At 45.5% G+C, this 26,880-nt stretch overlaps 1 protein-coding gene across 3 annotated transcripts in view; it reads left to right on the top strand.

Annotated features, from left to right (window-relative positions):
* The first annotated feature begins 3,480 nt into the window (after positions 1-3,480).
* Positions 3,481-26,880, top strand: part of CHRNA9 (cholinergic receptor nicotinic alpha 9 subunit) — a 41,136-nt gene continuing 17,736 nt past the window's right edge. For 2 of the 3 annotated variants that reach the window (XM_073342218.1, XM_073342215.1), the window contains exons 1-2: positions 3,481-3,618; positions 16,303-16,460. In XM_073342218.1, the coding sequence (XP_073198319.1) occupies positions 16,453-16,460 (8 nt within the window). In that variant the 5' untranslated portion in view covers positions 3,481-3,618; positions 16,303-16,452. Of the gene's footprint in view, positions 3,619-3,887; positions 4,107-16,302; positions 16,461-26,880 lie in introns of those variants that run through there. The other variant, XM_073342216.1, reaches the window with a different exon arrangement.

Below are 26,880 nucleotides of genomic sequence, written 5' to 3'. Positions count from 1 at the left end.
TAACATGTACCAACCACAGGTTAAAACACACCTTGTTCCTTGGGAAGATGGGCAAAGCCACTATGAACTGCGACTTGCACTGGTTACTGTATACTAGGATTTGCATTTCAGTATTATCTACATAGCTGTCACCACCTTCCCCAAATTATTTTAATAACATTATCTGTTTATATTTAGATTGTTTTTCCTGATTTGCAGTCTCTGTCCATACTTTCTGATTTCAGGCAGGGGCTATAAGCATTAAGCTGATAATGTCTTGGGCAGGAATCATCAGAGCAACATTAGGTAACACTCAGTCAAGGTCAAATTGCTGGGCTGGGACTCTGTTTATGGATAGACAAAAAGTTCCTGTATTCTGCTTGCTCCCCTATGGAGCTAGACCTGGGAGAATAGGAGGATACCCCTACATTTTTATTGCAGGAGATGGACAACGATTCACAGGGTCCTGGGAAATAGTCTCACATTCCACAACTGGCAAAGACCAGTCAGGCACCACTCATCACCACTTTGGATCATGGTAGGAGGCTCACACCTGCTGTGCCAGCCATCTAGGAAGCAAGCAGACATATATCAATTGTTAATTTTAAAATTTCCCTCATATTAAAAATAGTTTTAGAACTACTATCTATTTAGGCTAGAGAGAGGTAAGATGGGATAAGAAATCAGGAAATCTAGAGGCTTACTTTAATATCCCTACTTTGGGGTACATCAGCATATTTCCTCTAAGATCTAGAGTTACACCTAAGTAAAACTGGTATAACTGAGATCAAAACTAGGCTCATGAGTTTTATTCCTGGCTCTGCCACAGTCTGCCTGGTAACATTTAGCAAATCATTTATTCTCAATGTGCCTCAATTTCCCCAGCTATAAAATGGGGATAGCAATACTTCCCTATCTAACAGAGGTGACATAAAGCTAAGTCAATGTTTCTAGTATGCATTGCATACTTAGGGCTTGTCTACACTGGCACTTTACAGCGCTGCAACTTTCTCGCTCAGGGGTGTGAAAAAACACCCCTCTGAGCGCAGCAAGTTTCAGCGCTGTAAAGCGCCGAGCCGCGCTCCAAGTGCTGGGAGCTACTCCCCTTGTGGCAGTGGTTTTTCTAGACCGCTGGGAGAGCTCTCTTCCAGCGCTCTGTTGCGACTATATAAGCCATGTTAAAGCCCTTCCGTGGCAGTGCTTTAACATTGCCAGTGTAGACTAGCCCTTAGATGGAAGTTATTAAAGAAGTGCAAAGTATTATTTATAGTTGGTATGGTGTTTGTTTCAAAGATTCACTGGAGCAGTGCCAATATAGTTTCTCTAGTTTAGAGTTTGTGGGTATTGCAACAGAAAAGCTGACAGTGATTTTAATCCAATAATACAAATATCTTCTTTCAGTTACCCTGAAGTTTCAACATTTGTGTAAAATAGTTATGTTTCAGTGTTACTGTGTCCCACAAACTCTGGAGTTTTTCACAACAGGCCCCAAATAAAGTGGTTGAGCCTCTTATGCTCTGAGCTGATTGGTGAGTGCGATGAAGTACAGTAAACTTAGCAGCCTAACCACAGAGAGATGTTTTCTTTCTGCACCGGAAACACCTGCCAAAAACGCTGGGTTCACTCAAACTGTATGTAGAACAGCTCAGAATTAAACTTCCATCTGTACAAAAGTTAGAGAGTGATATATTACATTTGGTAAATCAATTTATATTAAGTATATATATTGTATTATATTGCCAGGTATACAACAAACATAACTGCAAATTGAAGCAAGCTTTGTAAATTGCACTTTTCACAAGTGACCATGCACCGCCAGTTTTAGACTAGTAATTAGAGAAAAGTGCATATTTTTCTCCCAAATGAAATGAAAAGACCTTGGAAAACACACCACAGCACAGCGATTAAACATGATTTGTGTCCATGTTGACTTCATACCCATATTTTATTCGCTTAAATCCAGCTAACAACCAAGGCTGATGCATGATTGTTGCTAAGTCCAGTTACAGAAACAGTCCCTCTGTTCAGATGGGAACACAGTCATGACTGTAGCCTGGCTAGTAGGTCTTCCCAAAGCATTGCATCACACAATAACCAGGTTTCCCCACCACATTCCCATTAGAACAGATATTCCACAAAGAAGTAATACTTGAATAGACAAGAAGTTCAATACTTTTTGCCCACTCCTTGCTGTAAATAGTCACAATGCACAGCTCAATGTCAGCGTACTTTCTTTCTTTTCTTTTAAATAACTATGCAGTTTGCTAGCTATTCCCATCTCATCTCATCAAATGGAGACCTCCAAATCTGTGCATGGTCAGATATCAAGATTAAGACCTTCCTTGCAGCTTGGGGTGAGACCATCCAACCTGATCTAGCTTTTTGCCAGTGGAACCAGCAGGGGGTATAAACAGATTATAGGCACAAGTGCCAAATCTGTTAGGCACATAATGATGAGAGACAATAAAAACACCAAGGATCGGGTATCACTGAAGGGTACTAATTGTAACTCAGCAGTTTCATGGCAGTCTATAAGGTGCCAAAGGACTTTTTGCTGCTTTTATTTAAAATGAGATGATCCAGCCTGACATACAATCCTCATTGTGATGTTGTACCTGCCACCTCTTGAGACCAACAATTGCAACAGTGCTAATATTGTCATCACAGATGAGGGTGTGGTGGCAGCCAGGGGACAATGGTGACTCGTCTCCAGAGTATTTTCAGGGGAATCAATCCTAGGACGTATGGCGTTTAATACTGTAATCAGATCGTGCAATGGCATTAGTACTTGTGAGAACTAGAACTCAGGAAGGTGTGGTGGGGCCCTTGCCCTGCACGACTGTCAGCCGGGTAACTATGGGTAGATGTAGATCTCACACTCCTTAAGGAGTTACTAAAACCTAGTTGAGGAAAATCTACCTCCCCACAGCGAACCAGCCCTGCCCTGCGTTTGCACCTCGCCTTGCATGGCTCAGTCACTCCGCAATCCACGCTGGAGGGCGCTGTTGGCATCGCCCTTTAGCCACACGCCAACAACAGACGGCCCAGGGAAGCGGGTTATGGGCGGCGGAGCGACAACCACTTGGGTGCGAGGAGCGCCTGCCCAGTCATTGGTCAAGACACCAGCGAATCGCAGCGTCCTCCGGAGTGGGCGGCGCAACTTCGGCTTGTCAATCGCCAATTTCACCAATCAGGAGAGTCGGAAAAGGCGCCCCGATTGGCTCGAGAGGGCCGGCTCCGATACAAAAAGGGCGGGGGAGGGGGCGCCGGCTGTGGTAGGTAGGACGCTCATTGTGGGGGTTCCTTTGCCGCTTCAGCCCGGCAGAGGCCAGTGCCACCGATGCCCGGCTGGAGAAGCCGCTGCCCGCAGAGCACGGCCGAGCCCGCCGCCTGCCCGTTCTGGGCGGTGCTGGGGCTCCTGGCCCGGGAGCCCGGCATGGGGTGGCTGGCGGAGAGTCTCTCCGAGCGGGCGGCGGCCGTTGGGCAGCCGCAAGCGGCGTTAGCGCCAGCCCAGGTGCTCGTGCGGCTTCAGGCCAGGCGAGGATGCGGAGCCCCAGGGAGCAGCGGGGCTGCCTCGCAGCCGCGGACAAGCCGGAGCGGCCGCTGCCGTGGAGCAGGCGTCAGGAGACGCGCCCAGCGGTGAGTGCTGGGCTGCGGCCGGTGGGGACTCCAATCCCCAGCGTGCACTGCGGCGCGGGCCGCAGCGGCCGGGCGGCTCGGCCCCGGTGCGCGCCGGGGGCTGGAGTCTCGGAGCGGGGGGCGGGGCTTGCGTTCCCCGCTCTGCGCGGCTGGGGCCCGAGGGGAAGTGGGGCATTGGGGTCGGGGGACAGCGGCCAGGGCGGCTTGCCGCGGGGGGGGGAGAGGGTGTCTCGGCGGGCCGCTCCCGGCGGGTGGGACTGTGTCACGCAGCACCGACTTGACGCGGAACGAGCGCGGGTGCCTCCCGCCACGTGCCGCCAGCAGGCTCGCGGGGCGGGCGCAGTCCGGGTGCTGGGGAGCGCCTGGGCGGCGGCGAGCTCCCGCCGAGCGGTGCGGTGGGCCCCGCGCTCCCCGGGAGTAGGGTGTGTCTGCCCTCGCTCCCGCTTTCCTCGGCCGCTTCTAATGTACGTGCTCGAAGCAGCTGGAGGGTTAGTAAACAGCCTCTGACAATACACCTGGAGACGCGGCTCCGCTTCCTTCTCTGGGGTTGACATATGTGAGGCCTAGCGTTTGATGCTGCGGGCGGCGGGGACAGGTTGCACAGGAAGATAGAATATCTTTAAGTAAAAATCTACAAAGGATTAAAAAGCCTCAGAACAATCCTTTGATCTCTGACAAAGGTCTAAGCGTTTGGGGTTTTCTAATAGGATTTATGGCTTGCTTATTTACCTTAAACATGGTAAAAGCACACATTCTGGTCCTCTCGTTCTGAGCTCAAACCTCCAATTGAAGAGGTGGGTGAATCTCTATTAAATGCTTTCTTACCGGGTACAAGAGGGCTTGCCAAAAGAGTGCTTTAAACAGTGAAACTAATAATCCTCCCCTTGCTTACTTGATTTGAGAGGGCTAGTAGTAACTTCCTTCCAGCACGAACCAAGGGATGCACCCCACCCTTGTACTTATTCACTACCCCAATACTGACTTTGGCTCTAAATACATTCTACAGGTGACATACCCGGGACCACTTATCCACTGATGTTTTTAAAAACTCACGCACCCCAATCTAGGTCTAAGGTGGTTACGTACTATGTATGTATCCTGTGAACCTTGTAACCAATACTTCTAATCCCTCATAACTCAAGCCTGACCCTAGATATACAGTACCTTCTCTCTTAACTTGTGTAAATTTGATTTTAAACGTTAGCTTTAATAAAATTTTAAATCTCATTTTAGTGTAATGTAAAAGTAAATCTCTCAATTTACCCATTTGGTCTGCTTTCACATGGGAAACCAAACTTGCATCAATTGGGCTTTTGGGAATGTAGAGTATTGCTGCAGCACCTACAGTTATTTGACTTCTTGTCACTTCAAGATGGTTGTCTCAGTGTGGTACCTGTTGTAGTTCACAATTTGTAGTATTTAAACTCGTCATTGCTTTACATCTGTTTTCTGGTGTATCCTTTTGGAAGGCCTAACTGGTTAAACTATCTGTGGACTTGCAAATGGACTTTGCCGATGAGGGTGGCAGCTAGGTTTCAAGAGTCTGCTAAACTCCAGACTTTTAGGGGAGGGTAATCTGGCCCACTGACTTCAGAATTATTTCCAGGCATATCAGTTGCTGAATTTTCTCCCATTTTGGTGGCAGGCCTCAGGTTGGGAGGATGTTGAGATTCCTTAGAATGCATGGTATCAGACGAACAAGTGCTGAGACTAGAATGGGGACAGCCATCTGTCCAACTTCTAACCCTTATTTTATGATTCGTGTCAGATGTTAACTGATTCTGATCTTGTTTATTGCAGGTAGATGTATTTCTGGACCTCATATAGGAGATGGACCTAGCCTTGTCTCTGATCAGAGTATGTTGGGCTCTTGGCCCTGGAAGGCCTTGGACTTGTTGGAGCGTACAGGAGATGCCAGAATTTGGCAAGCCTACCATGCAGGCCTGGTGTACTTCTTTCTCTTTAGAGAGAAGAGATGGGAATGCCTACAGTTTGGCCAATTCCAGAGGATCAAATTAGAGGGTTTGTGGGGGCTATGGAATCACAAGGCTTGTCTTCACCAAAAATACTGATGTACTTGGCATCACTCTCCTATATCTCCAAAATCACAGGTCACCCTGATCCTCTTCAAGATTTTGTAACCTGTCATATGGTGACAGGGTTGCAGTGGAGGGAAGGTAATCAAAGATATTGCAGATCTCATGTAACCATTGAGGTGTTGCGATCTCTCTTGGGCACAGTACAGTCTGTGTGTAGCTCTCTTTATGAATGTTTGTTGTTCCGTGCCTTGTTTACTGTGGCTTTTTTTGGGGCTCTTCGTGTGGAAGAGGTGGTAGCAGAGCACCACAACTGGGCACAGCCAGAGCTCCTGTACATGAGTGATGTCCAGCTGACTGAGGAAAGAGTGAACATTTACCTGCATACATCCTACCTGGGCCAAGAAAGGTTTTTGATCTCTCTTGGATTATCTAGAGACATGGGTATGCCCTGTTAAGGCACTGTGCAATTACGTGGCAGCTAGGCCATGAGGGGACGGGGCCTCTCTTTTTTTTCACTGGGATGGCACACCATTGACAAGGAGACAGTTCTTGGTTGTCTTCCGTTCTGCTTTAAGGTTACTTGGCCTTCGACCAGAGCAATATGGTGTACATTCTTTCTGGTTGGGAGCTGTTGTGATCGCTGTATGCTATAGATGTTCTGAAGAAGCTATTCTGCACCTGGGAAGGAGGCAAGGTATCCACCCAAAGAGGAGACCAGAAGTAGTTAACCACAGAAGCCAGAAGAACAGCTGAGGTTCTCTGGTCTCTTCCCCTTGCTGATGCAGTATTGTTTCCTACAGTGTGTGATCTAGTGCTCTGATGCGTAAACTTAAAAGTAATGGAGCAATTTCTTCAGAGAACATTCTAGTTAATTGACTTTTCTGGAGTTTGCAGTGTGCTGTCCTCTGCATTTGTTTGTAAGCTGTATCTGTCTGTTGGGGATTGGACTTCCATGTCTCTTTGCAAAATTAACTTGCAAGAATTGCTTACCTAGTAAAGTCTTCATGATCAATAAACTTGCAGTGCATTTTCCTTTCAAACTTGTCTGGCCTTTATTGTGGCAAGTCAACAAGCTGTTTCTATGCCACATCTTAGCAGCAAATAAACTAAGTCTTGCATCCTTATTGCTGTTAGATGGTATTTTTACGTGGGACATGAGGACAAACAATCTTGTAGGTGAGGATTGCAAGCAGTATATTGCTAAACTGAAACTTTCTAAATATAACTTTAGGCAAAGTGTGCAACTGTTAAGTCAATTTTACAAATCATAGATAATGCAAGAACAAGATATGTTCAATTAAATTAAAAGGTGAGAAATTCAAAACAATAGTTTAAGTAAAAGGATGGCAGAAGAATGGAACTTGCTGTCACTGGAACTCATTGAGGGCAAGAACTTAGCTAATACCTTTCAGAATCATGTTATCTACATGGATATCCAAAGTGAGCATAATTGACTATAAACTGTTTTAGCATTCCTTCCAATAGCTAAAGTCCGTCTGAGACGTAGATGTGGTAGATATAACAACTCCCCAAATTCTACCAGAAGTTTAATTGCTAATAGTCACACTTATGGCTGAGAGTTCAGAGAATTTAAACTTTCAGCATCAACTTCAGGTCTCTCCACTGACCCTTTGCCTGTTGGCCAAAGAAGTTGAAGTTACTGTTAGAAGGATTGAGCTGTCTTCAGTATTTGCTAAAGATTAGTTAATATGTACTGAACAACAAACTGGGAGCATTAACTCGTCCTTCAGTAACCGTGAAGGGCCTTTTGCTGGGGCACACAGCAAACTCTTCATAGGGATGGAATTAGAAATTAGGTGGAAGACTGGAATCCCTGCTCTGGCCCATTTAACCAGGTGAAAAGGCAGAAGTAGCATAGAGGTATTTAAAAACCCTGGATGTGGCATTGAGGAACTTGACTATGAGGCTGCCTACTGAGAGGCAGCCCCTGTGTAGAGGAGGCTGTGGCCTGCAGGGATTCCAGACACTGCTTGGCCCACAGGTAGCTCGGGGTAGACTGTGATAACTTAGGCAGCTTCCCAGGGCTGTCTAAGCTCATGCTAGAGCAGCCAAGGAGTAGGACAGTACAAGAGCTCCCATCCCCGTAGTTACAATTTCTGCATATCTCCTAATGATGTAGCACTGAATCTTATCCCAAATTAGGATCACAGTAATACGGGAGAGGCTTTAGGAAGCTTATTCTCCACTCCCAGTCAAACCCATTTTCAACCAATACAGATATCTAGATCCCAAGATGCTATCTGCTGGTTGCTTCCACTTCTACTATACTGCCATCTTAAACATTAAATATAAGCTGTTACTTAACCCAGTTTCTATTTTTGCTATTTTCACTTACCCTAAGATTGTTTTAGTAAACATACTTCCAATGATGATGCTAAAGTCTAGCTCAGGGTGAGATATACTGAAGTTGACTGATGGCTTATCAAGAGGGCTTGAGTTCACGGGAGAAAATTCAGGCAATGATGTCCTTGGAAATAATTCTGAAATCAATGGGCCAGATTATCCTCTTCATGAAGTCTGGAATTCAGCAGACTATCTCTGAAACTTAGCTGCTACTCCCATGTGCAAAGTACAATTGCAAGTCTATAGATAGTTACCAGTTAGCCCTTCTAAAAGAGAGACCAGAAAATACATTTAAAGTGGTGGTGAGTTTAAATGCTACACAGAGGGTGAAACTTTTTATCTTGTCACTGCTTTATCTGTGTGACAATGTTGGATTCTTGTCTTGCTTGCTTGTTTCAGCCTTTCTCCATTCCTTTTGGTCTCACCTTAAGTTCTAGAGTTTCACTCATTTCTGTATTCTGACTACCCTGATGTCATTTTTTCTTTCCATGATTTCAAAGCTAATTACAGTATCCTTTTTCTCTTCTGTTTCCATATATCACATGACTCATTCCACTGTTTTTATCTAACCTTGTTTGATCAGTCTTTGGTAAAGACCAGGTTGAGAGAGGGACCTAAACAGCAAACAGGGGAGTTAGTCCAAACAGCTTTTCTAATTTCTCACTGAATTCCCTGTCTGAATAATTGCTGTCCAATGCTGCTTATTCTTCCATAATTACCTTATACTTTTCAGTCTCTATTTAACCTGTCTGCCACAGCTGCTGCTTTCAGTCTTTTTTTGCTACCTTCCATTAATGCTATAGATTACTTCCAACTCTGCAATTGAGTAATTGGCTTCCCTCTAACGGTTTATAGTGAGCTTGTTGCTGTAACCCTGATGCAGCTTTGAGAGTACTTGTATAGATTGCCAAATGCTGGTGGCCCGTCTACTGTAGTGCTCTCACCATTGCTAATACTGAAGTTGCATTGAAAGAAACAATGGGAGATTTCAGAAAAAGTTGAGTAGAGAGACTGTGTCCTAATCTCTGCTGCAGTGAGAATCCATAGCATTGCCTATATAACCTCTAAACAGCTTTGCTTTCTGAAGTGAACTCTTGCACTGCTAATTCTTTGTCTTCTACCTTACATCTGGAGAGCAGATGTAAAGCAGGCCATGTCAGTCTTGCATTAGTCCTCTTCACTCTAAGCAGCCTTTAGATGAGGACCTGGTTGTTCTCTGGGATTAGTTAAATCATTAACTCCTGCTGTAGGAAAAGTGGCAAGCCTCTTGGGATTCTTGTTTGGGGAACTATGCCTAAGGTATAAATTGAGGTTGGATGCAGAAGGCCCCAGCTACCAAGGAAGAAGCAGTTTTTGTCCTTACCTACTTTGAGCAAATTGTATGGTTTCAGGCTGGAGCTAAACAATGGGACTTCTGCCTTCTGGTGGTGGGAGATGAAGAAATAAAATCCCAAAGATAAACTTCTGAGTATTTCCCAAAAAGCTCCCCAGGAACAATTTTAATGGGTCTGTGATGGTTGGTCTTCTGGTACCCTGAGTTCTAGCCAGGTTGACATCTCACAGCTTCCTCGCTATATTCTGGGTAACCATTAATTTGGTTTAGGCAGAGTTCCTTTCCCTGTGCTCTCTGGAACCAGCAACTGTGATTCCTTGTTATGTTGTCGTCCCCCTTACATGCTAAATGCTGGGTAGCCTGTTCGAGTGGCTTTAACACACTGGTGTTCCCAGAGATGGTGTCATGGTTCCTCCCCCACTCTGAACTCTAGGGTACAGATGTGGGGACCTGCATGAAAACCTCCTAAGCTTACTTTCACCAGCTTAGGTTAAAACTTCCCCAAGGTACAAATTAATTTTATCCTTTGACCCTGGATCTCCACTGCCACCACCAAACTCTAACTGGGTTTACTGGGAAGCGTAGTTTGGACATGTCTTTCCCCCCCCAAATCCTCCCAACCCTTGCACCCCACTTCCTGGGGAAGGTTTGGTAAAAATCCTCACCAATTTGCATAGGTGACCACAGACCCAAACTCTTAGAGCCTAGAACAATGAAAAAGCATGCAGTTTTCTTACAAGAAGACTTTTAATAGAAGTAAAGGAATCACCTCTGTAAAATCAGGATGGTAGATACCTTACAGGGTAATTAGATTCAAAACATAGAGAAACCCTCTAGGCAAAACCTTAAGTTACAAAAAAGACACACAACTAGAAATAGTCATTCTATTCAGCACAGTTCTTTTCTCAGCCATTTAAAGAAATTATAATCTAACACATACCTAGCTAGATTACTTACGAAAAGTTCTAAGACTCCATTCCTGTTCTATCCCCAGCAAAAGCAGCCTACAGACAGACACAGACCCTTTGTTTCTCTCCCTCCTCCCAGCTTTTGAAAGTATCTTGTCTCCTCATTGGTCATTTTGGTCAGGTGCCGGCGAGGTTACCTTTAGCTTCTTAACCCTTTAAGGTGAGAGGATTTTTCCTCTGGCCAGGAGGGATTTTAAAGGGGTTTACCCTTCCCTTTATATTTATGACAGATGGAGATAAATTGTTCATGTAAGAATATATAAGAAATTAATGTGTAATATAGATGACGCATCTTGCTTGGGCATCTGGAAATTGAGTCAAAATTGATCAGTGATGCCATGTTCTTCTGGGAACCTGGTATCTTGCAAACATGGAAACAAACTTAGTGACTGTCACTATATAGTACTAACAATGGATGTTTTCCTTTGCATAAACCAGTATTCTCAGATCACGAACAAATGTTTTAAGGCTTTCTAGGCATGAGAGCTTGGAAAAGAGAAAACTAAAGTGTTTATTTCTGTTTACATCCTGTAGGCATGGCTGGAATCACTGATCTTATACACATAGAGCAGGAAGTGAGTCTTGCAACCAGCTAGAGGAAGATTTCAGAGTGGTAGCTGTGTTAGTCAAAAAGAACAAGGAGTACTTGTGGCACCTTAGAGACTAAACCTCTCCAGCGCATCATCAAGGATCTACAACCTATCCTGAAGGATGATCCCTTACTCTCTCAGATCTTGGGAGACAGGCCAGTCCTCGCTTACAGACAGCCCCCCAACTTGAAGCAAATACTCACCAGCAACCGCACAACAAAAACACTAACCCAGGAACCTATCCTTGCAACAAAGCCCGTTGCCAGCTTTGTCCACATATCTATTCAAGGGACACCATCATAGGATCTAATCACATGAGCCACACTATCAGAGGCTCATTCACCTGCACGTCTAGCAATGTGATATATGCCATCATGTGCCAGCAATGCCCCTCTGCCATGTACATTGGCCAAACTGGACTGTCTCTGTGCAAAAGAATAAATGGACACAAATCAGACATCAAGAATTATAGCATTCCAAAACCAGTCAGAGAACACTTCAACCTCCCCGGACACTCAATTACAGACCTAAAAGTTGCAATTATTCAACCAAAAAACTTCAAAAACCAACTCCAAAGAGAAACTGCAGAACTGGGATTAATTTGCAAACTGGACACCATTAAATTAGGCTTGAATAAAGACTGGGAGTAGATGGGTCATTATACAAAGTAAAAACTATTTCCCCATGCTAATTTTTCTCCTACTGTTACTCACACCTTCTTGTCAACTGTTTGAAATGGGCCGTCCTGATTATCACTACAAATGTTTTTTTCTCCTGCTGATGATGATCCACCTTAATCGATGAGTCTCGTTAGCGTTGGTATGGCAACACCCATTTTTTTCGTGTGTGTGTGTAGATAGATAATCTTCCTACTGTATTTTCCACTGCATGCATCTGATGAAGTGGGCTTTAGCCCATGAAAGCTTATGCTCAAATACATTTGTTAATGTCTAAGGTGCCACAAGTACGCCTCGTTCTTTCAGCTAGAGGAAGTGACTTGGGCTGAGGAATTTGTTATTGACTTTAATGACTTGTGATCCCAATAGAGCTGAGAACAAAAATTATATTTTAAAGGAACACCCATGACTGAGAAGGTTAGTTCTTTCTTACTAGCAAAACTTTTTTGATGGTTTGACATATTGGATAACAATGTATATATAATTCTTTTAACACTTGAGCTACACCTTGGCAAAATTGCAAATCAACCTTAAATATGACAAATTAAGAAAAATCTCATTTGAGTACAAGTGAAACACTGTGTGGTTGTGACGTTGCACTCTATTTTATAAAAATATGCTAATGAGTATGAATATAATGTAACTGGGATATGCTTCATGCAAAAGGTCTTGTGTAAGGTATCATTGCAAAGTTTATAATCTACTGAATGTGTTCATCCTATTTGTCTGAGTGTATCATTCTTATACCTGAAACTAGAAATATAAAATATAACTGAAGGCCTATTGTAATTATGCAAAGTGTGGGCCATTAATGGTGGCTTGGAATCTTGATGGCTCCCATTAACCAGGACAATTGACTGTAGATGGCTCTGTTTTACTTCTAAGTCTTCCTGTATACATATGTGCTGGCAAGTGGGTGATGAAGTCTTACAGTGACATCTGATCATGTCACCTGAACTGGAATCCATCTTTAACCTGGTGCTTTTCCATTGAGAAGGAGGGGAGGGAACCCAGAAAGAGACAAAGGATTCCTGCCTAATACAAAAGATATATAAGTGGGTGGAATAGAACAAAAGGGGTTGCAGTCATGAGAAATCTCCTGGCTACCACCTGAGCTGGAACAAGGGCTGTACCGGGGGAAAGGATTGTGCCCAGACTAGGAAGGCATCCAGTCTGTGAAAGAAACTTATTGAAACATCTCTGAGGGTGAGAGTTTATCTGTATTCAGTTTTATTAATGTATTAGGCATAGGCTTGTGTGTTTTTATTTTATTTTGCTTGGTAATTCACTTTGTTCTGTCTGTTACTACTTGGAACCACTTAAATCCTACTTTCTGTATTTAATAAAATCACTTTTTACTTATTTAATTAACCCAGAGTATGTATTAATACCGGGGCGGGAGGGGGCAGGCAGGCAAACAGCTGTGTGCATATCTCTATCAGTGTTATAGAGGGCAAGCAATTTTGAGTTTACCCTGTGTAAGCTTTATGGATTTATTTGGGATGTAGACCCCATTGGGAATTGGGCATCTGAGTGTTAAAGACAGGAACACTTCTTAAGCTGCTTTCAGTTAAGCCTACAGCTGTTAGGGGATGTGGTTTAGACCTGGGTCTGGGTTTGCAGCAGGCTAGCAGTTCTGGCTCAAACCAGGCAGGGCACTAAGAAACTTTTATTTTCTACTTAGCCTTCAAGAGTTTCATGTCTCATCAACTCAGAATCCCAAAGTGACACTTATAATTTAAGTTCCAGTACCAAATTAAGTGTGTGTGTGTGTGAGTGAGAGACAGTAGTCTTTTCAAGGATGATACATCCCCTTTTATTCCAATTTAACAACAGCATTCATTGATTTAAGAAACAATGGGATTATCTCATTTTATGCCAGATAATTTTCAGAAATGATAAATGATTACAAATTAATTCAGTTCTCACGCTTAGAAATGTAACATGCAGAGTCTGGAAATGTAATAGCTAATGACTAAAGGAATTGTGATCACTGAGAGAGGAAACTTTCACATAGGTACATCCTGCTAGTATGATTATGGTAGTGGTGCCTTTTTCAAGTACACACTACTTAGAGTGCCCAGTGTTAACTGCTTATGCAGTAGTGTTACTGGTACGGCTCTGACAAGCAGAGTAATCAAATGTCTAGGAAGTGGGCTGGTGCCCAGTCAATCGGGCAATAAAATTTCTCATAATTGAGGTTCTGTGTGCCAGAGTTAACTCAGACCCTGGACTGCAGGAAAGTTGGAGATAGGGGGGTCTCAAGAGAGGCTGACAGTGCTCCTGGTTCTATATCCCCTGAAGTTGAGTAGCTAGTTCAGGGGTGGGCAAACTTTTTGGCCCGAGGGCCACATCTGGGTATGGAAATTGTATGACAGGCCATGAATGCTCACAAAATTGGGGGTTGGGGTGCAGGAAGGCATGAGGGTTCTGGCTGGGGGTGCGGGCTCTGGGGTGGGGCTGGGGATGAGGAGTTGGGGGTGCAGGAGGGTGCTCCAGGCTGGGACTGAGGGGTTTGGAGGGCAGGAGGGGGATCAGGCCTGGGGCAGGGGCACAGGAGAGGGTCAGGGGGCAGGCTCCTGGTGGCGCTACTCTCAACCAGCTCCCAGAAGAAGCTGCATGTCCCCTGTCCGGCTCCTATGCGGAGGCACAGTCAGGTGGTTCTGCACGCTGCCCTTTGTGCAGGTGCCACTCCTGCAGCTCCCATTGGCTGTGGTTCCTGGCCAATTGGAGCTGTGGGGGTGGTGCTTGGGATGGGGGCAGCATGTGGAGCCCCCTGGCTGCTTCTATGTGCAGGAGCCAGAGTGAGGACATGCTGCTGCTTCCAGGAGTCATGTGGAGTGGGGCAAGACCCAGACCCTGCTTCCTGTTGGCAGCTCGAGGGCCAGATTAAAACATTTGGAGGGCTGGATCTGGCCCCTGGGCCGTAGTTTGCTAGAACCAGTCCAGGACATTAGACAGATACACCACTTGTTGCTCTGGTGGGTAATTTTCTCCTTTGTAGGCAAGAGAACATCCATGCTAATTGCACCTGGCTCTTTCTACAATGCTTTGTATTGTTTGATCACCAAATTCCATGTCCAGGGAGCTAGGGCCAAATGGAAATACCCTGATATGGTCCAGGTCATTCCCCTTGGGGGGATTTTTAGGGGCAACTGTTCATCCTATAGGAAGCTGTTGAGGGAGATTATACAGACAACATCCATTTTCTATATCTTTACATTAAATTATAAGCAGTACCATCTCCAAACACTTTCAGGGCCTGGCCAAAATCAAAGACTAGATGAAAAGCAACTGGCTAAAGGTGCACGGAAGCAAGATTGAGGTTACAGTTTATTAACTCAGTCTAGTATTTTTTTGTGCTCCATAATGCACAAAAAAATTGCAGTGGGGGAGGTTTAGATTGGATATTAGGAAAAACTTTTTCACTAAGAGGGTGGTGAAACACTGGAATGCGTTACCTAGGGAGGTGGTAGAATCTCCTTCCTTAGAGGTTTTTAAGGTCAGGCTTGACAAAGCCCTGGCTGGGATGATTTAACTGGGAATTGGTCCTGCTTCGAGCAGGGGGTTGGACTAGATGACCTTCTGGGGTCCCTTCCAACCCTGATATTCTATGATTCTATGCTTTCAGATGTCTGAAAAAACATTGTGCAGCTGGCCAGAAAGTTATCTGACATGGACCTAGCCAGGATGTTTCATGCATTTGTTTCAGGCTTGATTACTGCATCCCTATTGTAGGAATCTGGCTACACTCTGCAAGAGCTTTAACTTGTGCAAAATGCAGCAGGCTGTGTTCTTAACAGCAAGTTGCCCCAGCACTCTGCTCTGCCTTGGCTCTTTGTTAAATACAATCCATTTCAAGCTCTTTAGTCTGATACGAAGAGTACTCCTGGGGGAGATTCTGTATGACTATGTGCCAGCAGAAAAGGGCTCCCCCTATGGAATTTCTGTGCAGAAAATGGTAGGGAAGTTGTGGGGAGGGGGAGAGAGGTGGGCAAGCTACGGCCTGCAGGTCCATCCTGGCCTGGGAGGCTGGCCCCTGCCATGCGGGCAGTGCAGCTGGCTACGGCCAGGTGGTGGGTCTGAGAGCTTCTGCTGCACTGAGTGGCATGGTAAGGATGGGACGGTGGTGGGGAGTTGGATAAGGGGTGGGGAGTTGTGGGGGGCAGGCAGGGGGCAATTGGATGGGGTGGAGGTTCTCACATGGGGGGGAGGGGGCTGGATGCGGGGGTTGGATCTATCAAAGCCTAGAGAGATCTTCAGAGACCACATAGGGCCAGATAGTGAGCTTGGTGACACTGGTGTAAATCCAGAATAATTTCATTGACAGCAGCAGAGTAGACTTACACTGGTGTTACTGAGATCAAAATCTGCGGTTACCATCCACAGCCTCTCCTCCTCAAAAGTGCTGCTTACAGGGCTGATTTTTTTCTTCCCCACACTTAAATTCAAGCTGAGGGAGAGTCTGAAGTACATCATCAGCTACTTAATAAGTCCTAAGAAATACCTAAAACTGTCCATCAGAAAAGGAATGTTTTAATAAACTCTCTGACAGGAATAAATACTGCTTGGTAATCCTATAATGATAGTTGTCAGACCTAAATAAGAAGATTTTGCTCTGGGATAATTAATTTTTTACAGTCATTACTTTCACTCTTTTTTTTTAATAATCGCAGTTATTTAATTGTTAACATGAAGTTTATTTTTTGTCAGCTCTGGAAGATTCTGATTCCAGCAGTGGCTTACTAACATGGTGGTTCAAAGCCCTGGATGCAGCAGATTAAGTTTGGTCTCCACCTCCAACTATCAGAGAGAAGGAAAAATCCACTTTGAGTAGCACTGGACATTAGTCAAAGAAAATAAATGCTTGGGTAAGCACAAATTTTCCATTGGAAATGTGTCTGTAAATATTTTTTCAAATGTATGTATATTACAAGGGAAGCTTTACTCACAAAACTCTACAGCAATTGTTAAATACAGTCAGTGAATGAGATAGACGGCTTGGCTACACGTGCGAGTTACAGCGCAGTAAAGCAGCCCAGTGTGCTCTAACTCATGACCCGTCCACACTGGCAAGGCACGTAGAGCGCACTGACTCTGTAGCTACAGCTCTGCTGGTACTCCACCTTGGTGAGTGGAATAACGTTTGCTACGCTCCCACTGGAGCGCCGCGACGCCAGTGTGGACGTCCTGGTCTATTAGTGCTCTCTGATCGGCCTCCAGAAGTGTCCCATAATGTGTATGCTAGCCACTCTGGTCATCACTTTGAACTCTACTGCCCTGCCCTCAGGTGACCAACCGTCAGACCCGCCCTTTAAATTCTCTGGGAATTTTGAAAATCCCCTTCCTGTTTGCTCAGCCCAGCCGTGGAGTGCTCTCAGCGAATATTTCCAGGTGACCAGGCCTCCATGCGCCAGGCGAGCCCCAGTATGGAGCAATGGCGAGGTGCTGGACCTCATCAGTGTTTGGGGGGAGGAAGCTGTCCAGTCCCAGCTGCACTCCAGCCATAGGAATTACGATACCTTCGGGCAGATATCAAGGAACATGGTGGAAAGAGGCCATGACCGGGACACACTGCAGTGCAGGGTTAAAGTGAAGGAGCTGCGGAATTCCTACTGCAAAGCCCGCGAGGCAAACCACTGCTCCAGTGCTGCCCCCACAACCTGCTGTTTCTACAAACAGCTGGATACAATACTTGGGCCTGACCCCACCTCCACTCCGAGTACCATCATGAACACTTCAGAGCCCGGTTCAACAAGGCAGGAGGAGGAGGAGGAGCAAAGTGGGAACGAGGGTGCTGAGGTGGAGGAAGACACCCCGGTATCCCCAGATGCGTGCAGCCAGGAGCTGTTCTCAAGCCAGGAGGAAGGTAGCCAGTCGCAGCGGCCGGTGCTTGGGGAAGGACAAACACCAGAGGAGGTTCCCGGTAAGCGTCTTTTATTTTGGGAAGGAAGTTATTCGGTGTGGGCTCTTGGGGTGGGGAGGGTGAGGGCTGCATGCATGCCTAGAGGCGAAATGGGGCGTTGATGTGCTCTCTCACATCACGGTAATTGGCCTCAGTGATCTCTTCAAAGGTCTCATCCAGAACTTGGGCAATGCGCTTGCACAGGTTTCTCGGGAGAGCCACTGTGGTCCTTGTCCCAATCAGGCTAACTTGTCCACATCACTGTGCTGTGAGGGGCTGGGAGACCATTGCTGCACACAGGCAAGCTGCATATGGGCCAGGGCGGAAGCCGCATTGCAGTAGAAGACCCTCCCTTGCTTCCCAGGTCACCCTCAGCAGCGAGAGATCTTCCAGGATGAACTTCTTTGCAAAATGTGGGGACAGTGTTCAGTATAGGGGCCCCCTGCCGCTGCTGGCTCTATCCAAGGCACAGAAACCTAGAGGACAGTACAGCCATGAAACAATCAGTCACGCTTGACCCTGTGCTTACCATTTTGGGGCTCCTGTGGGTTATGTGCGCTCACTTTGGGACTGGCAAATTATGCTATTTTGTAAACTGTGCTTGCCCTTAAGTACGGGGGAATCATTGCTCTGTCTGGTGTGAAAAATGCTGCCTCTGTTAAGTGTTGCGTTTTGCCTTTACAGATGCAAGCTTGAGATCTCAGCCATCTGTTTTATCACCGACCAAAAGACTCCAAGAATCAGAAAGAGGCCACGTAGAAGCAAGGAAGACATGTTGCATAAAGTAATGAAAATTGAAAAGTGCAGGAGTTGGCGGGACACTGAAAAGAGGATCCGCCAGCAGAATGAGGCGCGCCGGCACAAAAGCGCTATGCTCCGGCAGCAAAGCACGGATTGGCTGATAAACATAATGGAGCACTAAGCAGACTCTATCCAGGCGCTCGTAGCCATGCAGGTGAAGCACTACCGCGCCTGCAGTCCTTGTCCCAAAACTCTTTCCCTTGTGCCCCCATGTCACCTTCAACCCACTTTTCCGAACATCCAGGTTCTTACCGCCACCAGCTTCTCCAACAACTGTAGCTTCACCACCCAGGCCTGAAAACTACGACCCTTACCCACTGCACTCAACCCCCATCACCATGCAGGATAGCCATCCTGAAGTGTAGCACTCATTGCACAGCACTCCAGACAGGAACGCTGAGTATGATAACAGGACATACTCAACTCTGTGATTGTACTGTTCCCCACCCCACCACCTTGCCCTTTCTGTTTCCCAAGCAGTTGTGTTTCTTTTCAATAAATGAATTTTCTTTTCAATAAATGGATTTTTTGGCTTTGAAACATTCTTTATTATTGCATAAAGTAAAAGATACCTTAGCCCAGGAATGAAACAGGCACTGCAAACACAGATTCCTACTAACATTGGAACCACTGCACTTCACTCCTGTGCAGGGCACCAGACATTACTGTTGGCTTTCAGCCTCAAATTGCTCCCTCAAGGTATCCCTAATCCTTGCAGCCCAGCACTGGATCCCTCTAATAGCCCTGCTCTCTGGCTGTTCAAATTCAGGCTCCAGGTGTTGAACCTCCAAGTTCCATGCCTGAGTGATTTGTTCACCCTTCCCTTCACAAATGTTATGGAGGGTACAGCACGCGGATCTAACCTTGGGGATGCTGTCATCGGCCAGTTCCAGCTTCCCATACAGAGAGCACCATCGGCCCTTTAAACAGCCAAAAGCACACTCCACAGTCATTCTGCACCAGCTCAGCCTGTTGTTGAACCGCTCCTTGCTGCTGTCAAGGCTCCCTGTGTAGGGTTTCATGAGCCACAGCATTAAAGGGTAAGTGGGGTCTCCAAGAGCATCACAATGGGCATTTCGACTTCCCCTATGGTGATCTTCTGGTCTGGGAAAAAAGTCCTGGCTTGCAACTTCTTGAACAAGACAGTGTTCTGAAAGATGCATGCATCATGCACCTTTCCCAGCCTGCGTTAATGTCAATGAAACGCCCGTGGTGATCCACAAGTGCCTGGAGAACCATAGAGAAATACCCCTTCCGATTAATGGACTCGGAGGCTAGGTGGGCTGGTGCCAGAATTGGAATATGCGTCCCATCTATCGCCCCGCCGCGGTTAGGAAAACCCATTTGCGCAAAGCCATCCACAATGTCATGCACGTTACTAGGCGTCACGGTGGTTCTGAGCATGATGCAATTAATCGCCCTGCAAACTTGCATCAACACGATTTCAGTGGTCGACTTCCCCACTCCAAACTGGTTAGCAGCCTATCGGTAGCTGTCTAGAGTTGCCAGGTTCCAGATTGCAATAGCCACCCGCTTCTCCACCGTCAGGGCAGCTCTCAGTCTCGTGTTCTTGCGCCGCAGGGTGGGGGCGAGCTCCTCACACAGTCCTATGAAAGTGGCTTTTCTCATCCGAAAGTTCTGTAGCCACTGCTCATCATTGCAGACTTGCATGACCATGTGATCCCACCACTCAGTGCTTGTTTGCCAAGCCCAAAAGCGGCTTTCCACAGTGGTGAGCATGTCTGTGAATGCCACAAGCAAACTCGTGTCATATGTGTTACTCGAGTCGATATCATCTCTGTCATCTGGAGCCCTCACTGTCACTTTGGATCATAAGGAATAACTCGACTGCCAAACATGATGTGCTGGTGAGACTCGGCATATTCCTCAGCAGTTTGGGCTCCATTCCCGCAGACCGAAAGGGAAGAGTGCGCGCGCAGTACAAAAAACGTTGAAAGATGGTGCCAAATGTGGACGGAAGCAGAGGGATTGCTGGGATGCGAATCGATGCATTACTGGGCATTGGGACAGGATCCAGAATGCCCCCTCTGCCCCCTTCCCACAAGCCACAACGCCAGAATGGGAAGAAGTGCTCTGTGGGATAGCTGCCCATAATGCACCACTCCCAATGCCTCTGCAAATGTGGCCATGCCAGTGCACTTGCAGCTGTCAGTGTGGACAGATTGCAGCGCTTTCCCTACTGCGCTCTCTGAAGGTGGGTTTAACTCACAGCGCTCTACATCTGCAAGTGTAGCCATGCCCTCAAGTAATCATCTGTTTACCTCCCTAATCTGGAGTTACAAGACTGTATCTGTTAAAGCCACAGTTAAACTTTGGTTGATACATTGTGTCTTTTACTTTTCCAGTTATCTGCATCTTTCGGTACCTTGCCTGCATTGCTAACTGTGCTGCTTCAGCCTCTGTTGTAGCTCCCTTTGAATTTGCAGGGAACTCTTGCAGTCTCAGGAACTAAGACAGGAGCTCCAATTCTTAGGCAATTCTCATAAAAATTTACTTTATTCCCTGATGCTGGGTGGAAGTAAGTTTACCCATAAGGTAGATGTCAAAGGGCATTAGACCTTCAACAGATCCTCATTGGTGTGATATTTTTAGTAACAGTGAAGACCGAGTTACTGTTTTTAAAGGGATGCTATTTTTCCTTTCTGAGTCTTACAGAGGTAATAAAACTAAAATGTTGCCTTTTACTCTTACTTTATATAATACCAAGTATACTATCACTTTAATATCTGATATGCCCTCAGTTTGGGGGAACTGTATCTGAAGCAACTGCTATCATCTCCAGTTCCAAGCTGCAGGAGGGCTGTCGCCCTTGTCCCCTGCTCCCAGGTTAGATTAATTTTTATTTAGAGGTACTCTCCTTTGTCCTCCATGTCAGTATGCTAGTCGGGCAGAGAAAGACATTGAAGTTGTCATCTTTACACCTGTGTAATAGGGAAAACATTTCTGTAGCCCAGTTCATTTTAAAACACTGGGATATCTATCAAAGCCAGACTTATGATCTGTAATAGTGTCTAGGGCCTAGAGGTTTTTGTGTGTGTGTGTGTGAAGAGCAGAACTTTTATGATCAACAATTCAAGGACACAGTGCGAAGCTGGGCATGACATTAATAATACAAAGCTGTATACGAAACATTTTCTGATCTCAGCAGATAGGCTTTACTACCAGGGACAAAATGTTTCTAAAAAGCAGACACAAAACATTTGTTAGTTTGTATTCATCCTCGGGGAAGAAGTAGTAGTGAATATGACACCTATTTTAGATCACATAAATAATATCAAATCTTTCAGGGCAAAAAGCCACCCTTCTTCAGGTTTTGAATGAAAAGCAGACAGCAAAGGTGTGTGTCTGTGTATCTCTATCTTTAAAAAAAAATACACCAGAGGGGACCAATATTTCAAACAAACTCTAGCTGGACTACTTATGTTTTCCTTGTCTGGAAAGTGTGGCCAAGATTCCATATTATCTGACATAGGCTGACATTTTTCTTAGTGTTTCCTGTTGTGTGTGTATGTGAGAGAGAGAGAGAAAGCAAAAGAGAGTGTGAATGAGTGTACTGGTTTCAGGGGCAGGGGATTTTGAGAGAGAGAAGGAAGTAGGGAAGGAGGTGGGTGACCACAAATCACCCCCCCACACACCGTATTTAAATATGAGAAGTGGGCCCAGTAGGGCCATATTACTGCTACTGATAGGTGACTTCCCAGTCCTATTAAGATTGCAATTAATCTGATGAAAAAATATTGTGATTGTGAAGAACTAGCGTGCTGCTTGATTCATCACAGGAGAATATTCTGTAGCAAAAAACTGCCCATGTGAACACTTTTAGGGAGGAAAAACTGGCATGAACTTAAATAGGACCAGACTGTGAGACCGTTCTCACAAACTGTCCTTGGAAACCAATCTGTTCTTCTCAGCTGTTCTCTGATGGAAGGTATTTGATTGTACAGACAGCATTAAGGCCTGTGACAGTACAATACCTGGCGGGTTTCCAGTTAGGGTTTTAAACTCTCCTTAAAATTCTGATCGAAACAAAAAGATAAGAATGGGTTTTTACAAAATTCTGTGTGGAGGAGGCTGATGAAACGTATTTGCTGAGACCTCAGTCCAAGGAGCACAGGAATTTTTTGGGGAGGAAAAGAAATATTGACTTTTAATAGAAAACACCAATTTTAAAGCATCTTTTTTAATATAAAAAAGCCACAATTTGCGGAGGATCAAACACCTAAAGCTGGAAGCTCTTTAATTACATGTTCATAAAATAATTTTTCTGTTGATATTTAAATCTCTTTGAAAGTGCATGATCAGCCAAATGTCACTTAGATGGCAGCTATGTGCCAATCCAGAGATTTTTGCATGTCTTGCTGATGAACAGCATGCAGAACCGTCTGCTTGTCTGGATCCTCAAAGAAGTTATAAAATGTCACGTAAATGACATGGAAAATATGAACAGGCTTAGTGCATTGATGAATTAATGTTACATGAATCATCCCCAAAGAATACAAAAGAGGCACAATGTTCTGTCCATAAACAAAATCATCTGTATATTATTTTATTCAGATATTTGTCTTTGTGAGATGGCAGAACCAGCAATCGGACCTTGTGCCATGCAACCTTAACAAATATCTATGGCAGCAAAAGCTGATTGTACTTTAAGTGGTATCTCAAGTTGTCAAATTGTCAATGCTGATTTATAATTCTGTGTACTGAAACCATTTTGCAACTACAGTGTCATATATTGAATAAACTAAAGTGCAGTCATTTTTCTTCTTTTTATATCATTTCTTGTTTTAAATAACTTCTTTCTGCTTTGGCTTAGATGAGTGTGAGGCAAATAATCACTTCCTGGGATTAATCAAAATAGATTAAAAATAATATCATGTGATCTTGATAAGATAAACAGAAAGTCATCTTGAATGCATTGAGAAGTAAATGGGATGGATAATAGGGACATCTAGAGGTTGATACACGAAATGAAATAACTTAAATTTGCCTGAAACGTTTTTGAAAAGCTTAATGGTTTGATTCCATTTTTAAAGGCCCATTTCTCTTTAGATTGTTTTTGTAAACGTCTTTATATTAATTGCTTTCTTTATAGCACCACTTGCTATTGTGAAAATGGAGAACTGCTTTATTGCATATTTAACCTTTATTCAAACTTAAAGATACTGTTTTTGTCTGTAATAGTACTTCCATAGATGAAGCTATAATTAAACAATCCCTCCCTCAAAAATCTTGTTTTATTGCTTGATCACTAATATAAGGCCATTATATAACAAGAAGAAAACTGTTATAATGTTTGTGAGAGGGTTGGCTGGTTTGTTTTTAAACCATCTGGCTGCTTTTCAGTGCTTAAACCCATCAGTGAATAAAAGTTGATGCAGTGGGGAATAGTGCTTCCCCGTAGGTTCCTCTATATCAGACCACAGGTCTTGCCTATTACTTGAGCCTCATTTTTCTGAAATGTATTTGAAACGTGGTTGGGGGAGACATAACTCCTCCAGACTTCTTCAGTAGTAAGTCCCATGCTCTTTGTGGCAAAGTCTTTGTAGTTTTTATAAGAGAATACAAGAATGATTTTATTTTCTCTCTAGGTAGGTGAGAATGCATAGGATTATCCATCCAATTTTTCTATTTCTCTATTCCACAGTTAGGGTATGTCTACACTACGGAATAAGGTCGAATTTATAGAAGTCGGTTTTTTAGAAATCGGTTTTATATATTTGAGTGTGTGTGTCGCCACAGAAAATGCTCTAAGTGCATTAAGTGCATTAACTCGGCGGAGTGCTTCCACAGTACCGAGGCTAGAGTAGACTTCCGGAGCATTGCACTGTGGGTAGCTATCCCACAGTTCCCGTAGTCTCTGCTGTCCATTGAATTCTGGGTTGAGATCCCAATGCCTGATGGGGCTAAAACATTGTCGCGGGTGGTTCTGGGTACATATCGTCAGGCCCCCCTTCCCTCCCTCCCTCCGTGAAAGCAAGGGCAGACAATCGTTGCGCGCCTTTTTTCCTGAGTTACCTGTGCAGACGCCATCCCACGGCAAGCATGGAGCTCGCTCAGGTAACCGTCACCGTATGTCTCCTGGGTGCTGGCGGACACGGTACGGCATTGCTACACAGTAGCAGCAACCCATTGCCTTCTGGCAGCAGACGGTGCAATACGACTGGTAGCCGTCATCATCGTGTCCGAGGTGCTCCTGGCCACGTTGGCTGGGAGCGCCTGGGCAGACATGGGCGCAGGGACTAAATTTGGAGTGACTTGACCAGGTCATTCTCTTTAGTCCTGCAGTCAGTCCTATTGAACTGTCTTATGGTGAGCAGGCAGGCAATACCGATTGCTAGCAGTCGTACTGTACCATCTTCTGCCGGGCAGGCAAGAGATGAGGATGGCTAGCAGTCGTATTGTACCATCTTCTGCTGGGCAGGCAAGAGATGAGGATGGCTAGCAGTCGTACTGTACCATCTTCTGCCGGGCAGGCAAGAGATGAGGATGGCTAGCAGTCCTTCTGCACCGTCTGCTGCCAGCCAAAGATGTAAAAGATATATGGAGTGGATCAAAACAAGAAATAGACCAGATTTGTTTTGTACTCATTTGCTTCCCCCTCTCCCCTGTCTAGGGGACTCATTCCTCTAGGTCACACTGCAGTCACTCACAGAGAAGGTGCAGCGAGGTAAATCTAGCCATGTATCAATCAGAGGCCAGGCTAACCTCCTTGTTCCAATAAGAAAAATAACTTAGGTGCACCATTTCTTATTGGAACCCTCCGTGAAGTCCTGCCTGAAATACTCCTTGATGTAAAGCCACCCCCTTTGTTGATTTTAATTCCCTGAAGTCAACCCTGTAAGCCGTGTCGTCAGTCGCCCCTCCCTCCGTCAGAGCAACAGCAGACAATCGTTCTGCGCCTTTTTTCTGTGCGGACGCCATACCAAGGCAAGAATGGAGGCCGCTCAGCTCACTTTGGCAATTAGGAGCACATTAAACACCACACGCATTATCCAGCAGTATATGCAGCACCAGAACATGGCAAAGCGATACCGCACGAGGAGGCGACGTCAGCGCGGTCACGTGAGTGATCAGGACATGGACACAGATTTCTCTGAAAGCATGGGCCCTGCCAATGCATGCATCATGGTGCTAATGGGGCAGGTTCATGCTGTGGAATGCCGATTCTGGGCTTGGGAAACAAGCACAGACTGGTGGGACCGCATAGTGTTGCAGGTCTGGGACGATTCCCAGTGGCTGCGAAACTTTTGCATGCGTAAGGGCACTTTCATGGAACTTTGTGACTTGCTTTCCCCTGCCCTGAAGCGCATGAATACCAAGATGAGAGCAGCCCTCACAGTTGAGAAGCGAGTGGCGATAGCCCTGTGGAAGCTTGCAACGCCAGACAGCTACCGGTCAGTTGGGAATCAATTTGGAGAGGGCAAATCTACTGTTGGGGCTGCTGTGATGCAAGTAGCCCACGCAATCAAAGATCTGCTGATATCCAGGGTAGTGACCCTGGGAAATGTGCAGGTCATAGTGGATGGCTTTGCTGCAATGGCATTCCCTAACTGTGGTGGGGCCATAGACGGAACCCATATCCCTATCTTGGCACCGGAGCACCAAGCCTGCGAGTACATAAACCGCAAGGGGTACTTTTCAATAGTGCTGCAAGCTCTGGTGGATCACAAGGGACGTTTCACCAACATCGACGTGGGATGGCCGGGAAAGGTACTTGACACGTGCATCTTCAGGAACTCTGGTCTGTTTCAAAAGCTGCAGGAAGGGACTTTCTTCCCAGACCAGAAAATAACTGTTGGGGATGTTGAAATGCCTATATGTATCCTTGGGGACCCAGCCTACCCCTTAATGCCATGGCTCATGAAGCCGTACACAGGCACCCTGGACAGTAGTCAGGAGCTGTTCAACTACAGGCTGAGCAAGTGCAGAATGGTGGTAGAATGTGCATTTGGACATTTAAAGGCGCGCTGGTGCAGTTTACTGACTCGCTTAGACCTCAGCGAAACCAATATTGCCACTGTTATTACTGCTTGCTGTGTGCTCCACAATATCTGTGAGAGTAAGGGGGGGACGTTTATGGCGGGGTGGGAGGTTGAGGCAAATCGCCTGGCTGCTAGTTACGCGCAGCCAGACACCAGGGTGGTTAGAAGAGCACAGGAGGGCGCGGTACGTATCAGAGAAGCTTTGAAAACCAGTTTCATGACTGTCCAGGCTACGGTGTGAAAGTTCTGTTTGTTTCTCCTTGATGAAACCCCCCGCCCCTTGGTTCACTCTACTTCCCTGTAAGCTAACCACCCTCCCCTCCTCCCTTCAATCACCACTTGCAGAGGCAATAAAGTCATTGTTGCTTCACATTCATGCATTCTTTATTCATTCATCACACAAATAGGGGGATGACTACCAAGGTAGCCCAGGAGGAGTGGTGGAGAAGGGAAGGAAAATGCCACACAGCACTTTAAAAGTTTACAACTTTAAAATTTATTGAATGCCAGCCTTCTTTTTTTTGGGCAATCCTCTGTGGCAGAGTGGCTGGTTGGCCCCCCACCGCGTTCTTGGGCGTCTGG

Source organism: Lepidochelys kempii, chromosome 4 (assembly GCF_965140265.1).
Source record: "Lepidochelys kempii isolate rLepKem1 chromosome 4, rLepKem1.hap2, whole genome shotgun sequence".
NCBI classification, from domain to species: Eukaryota; Metazoa; Chordata; order Testudines; family Cheloniidae; genus Lepidochelys; species Lepidochelys kempii.
This window is presented reverse-complemented; position numbering and strand designations above follow the sequence as displayed.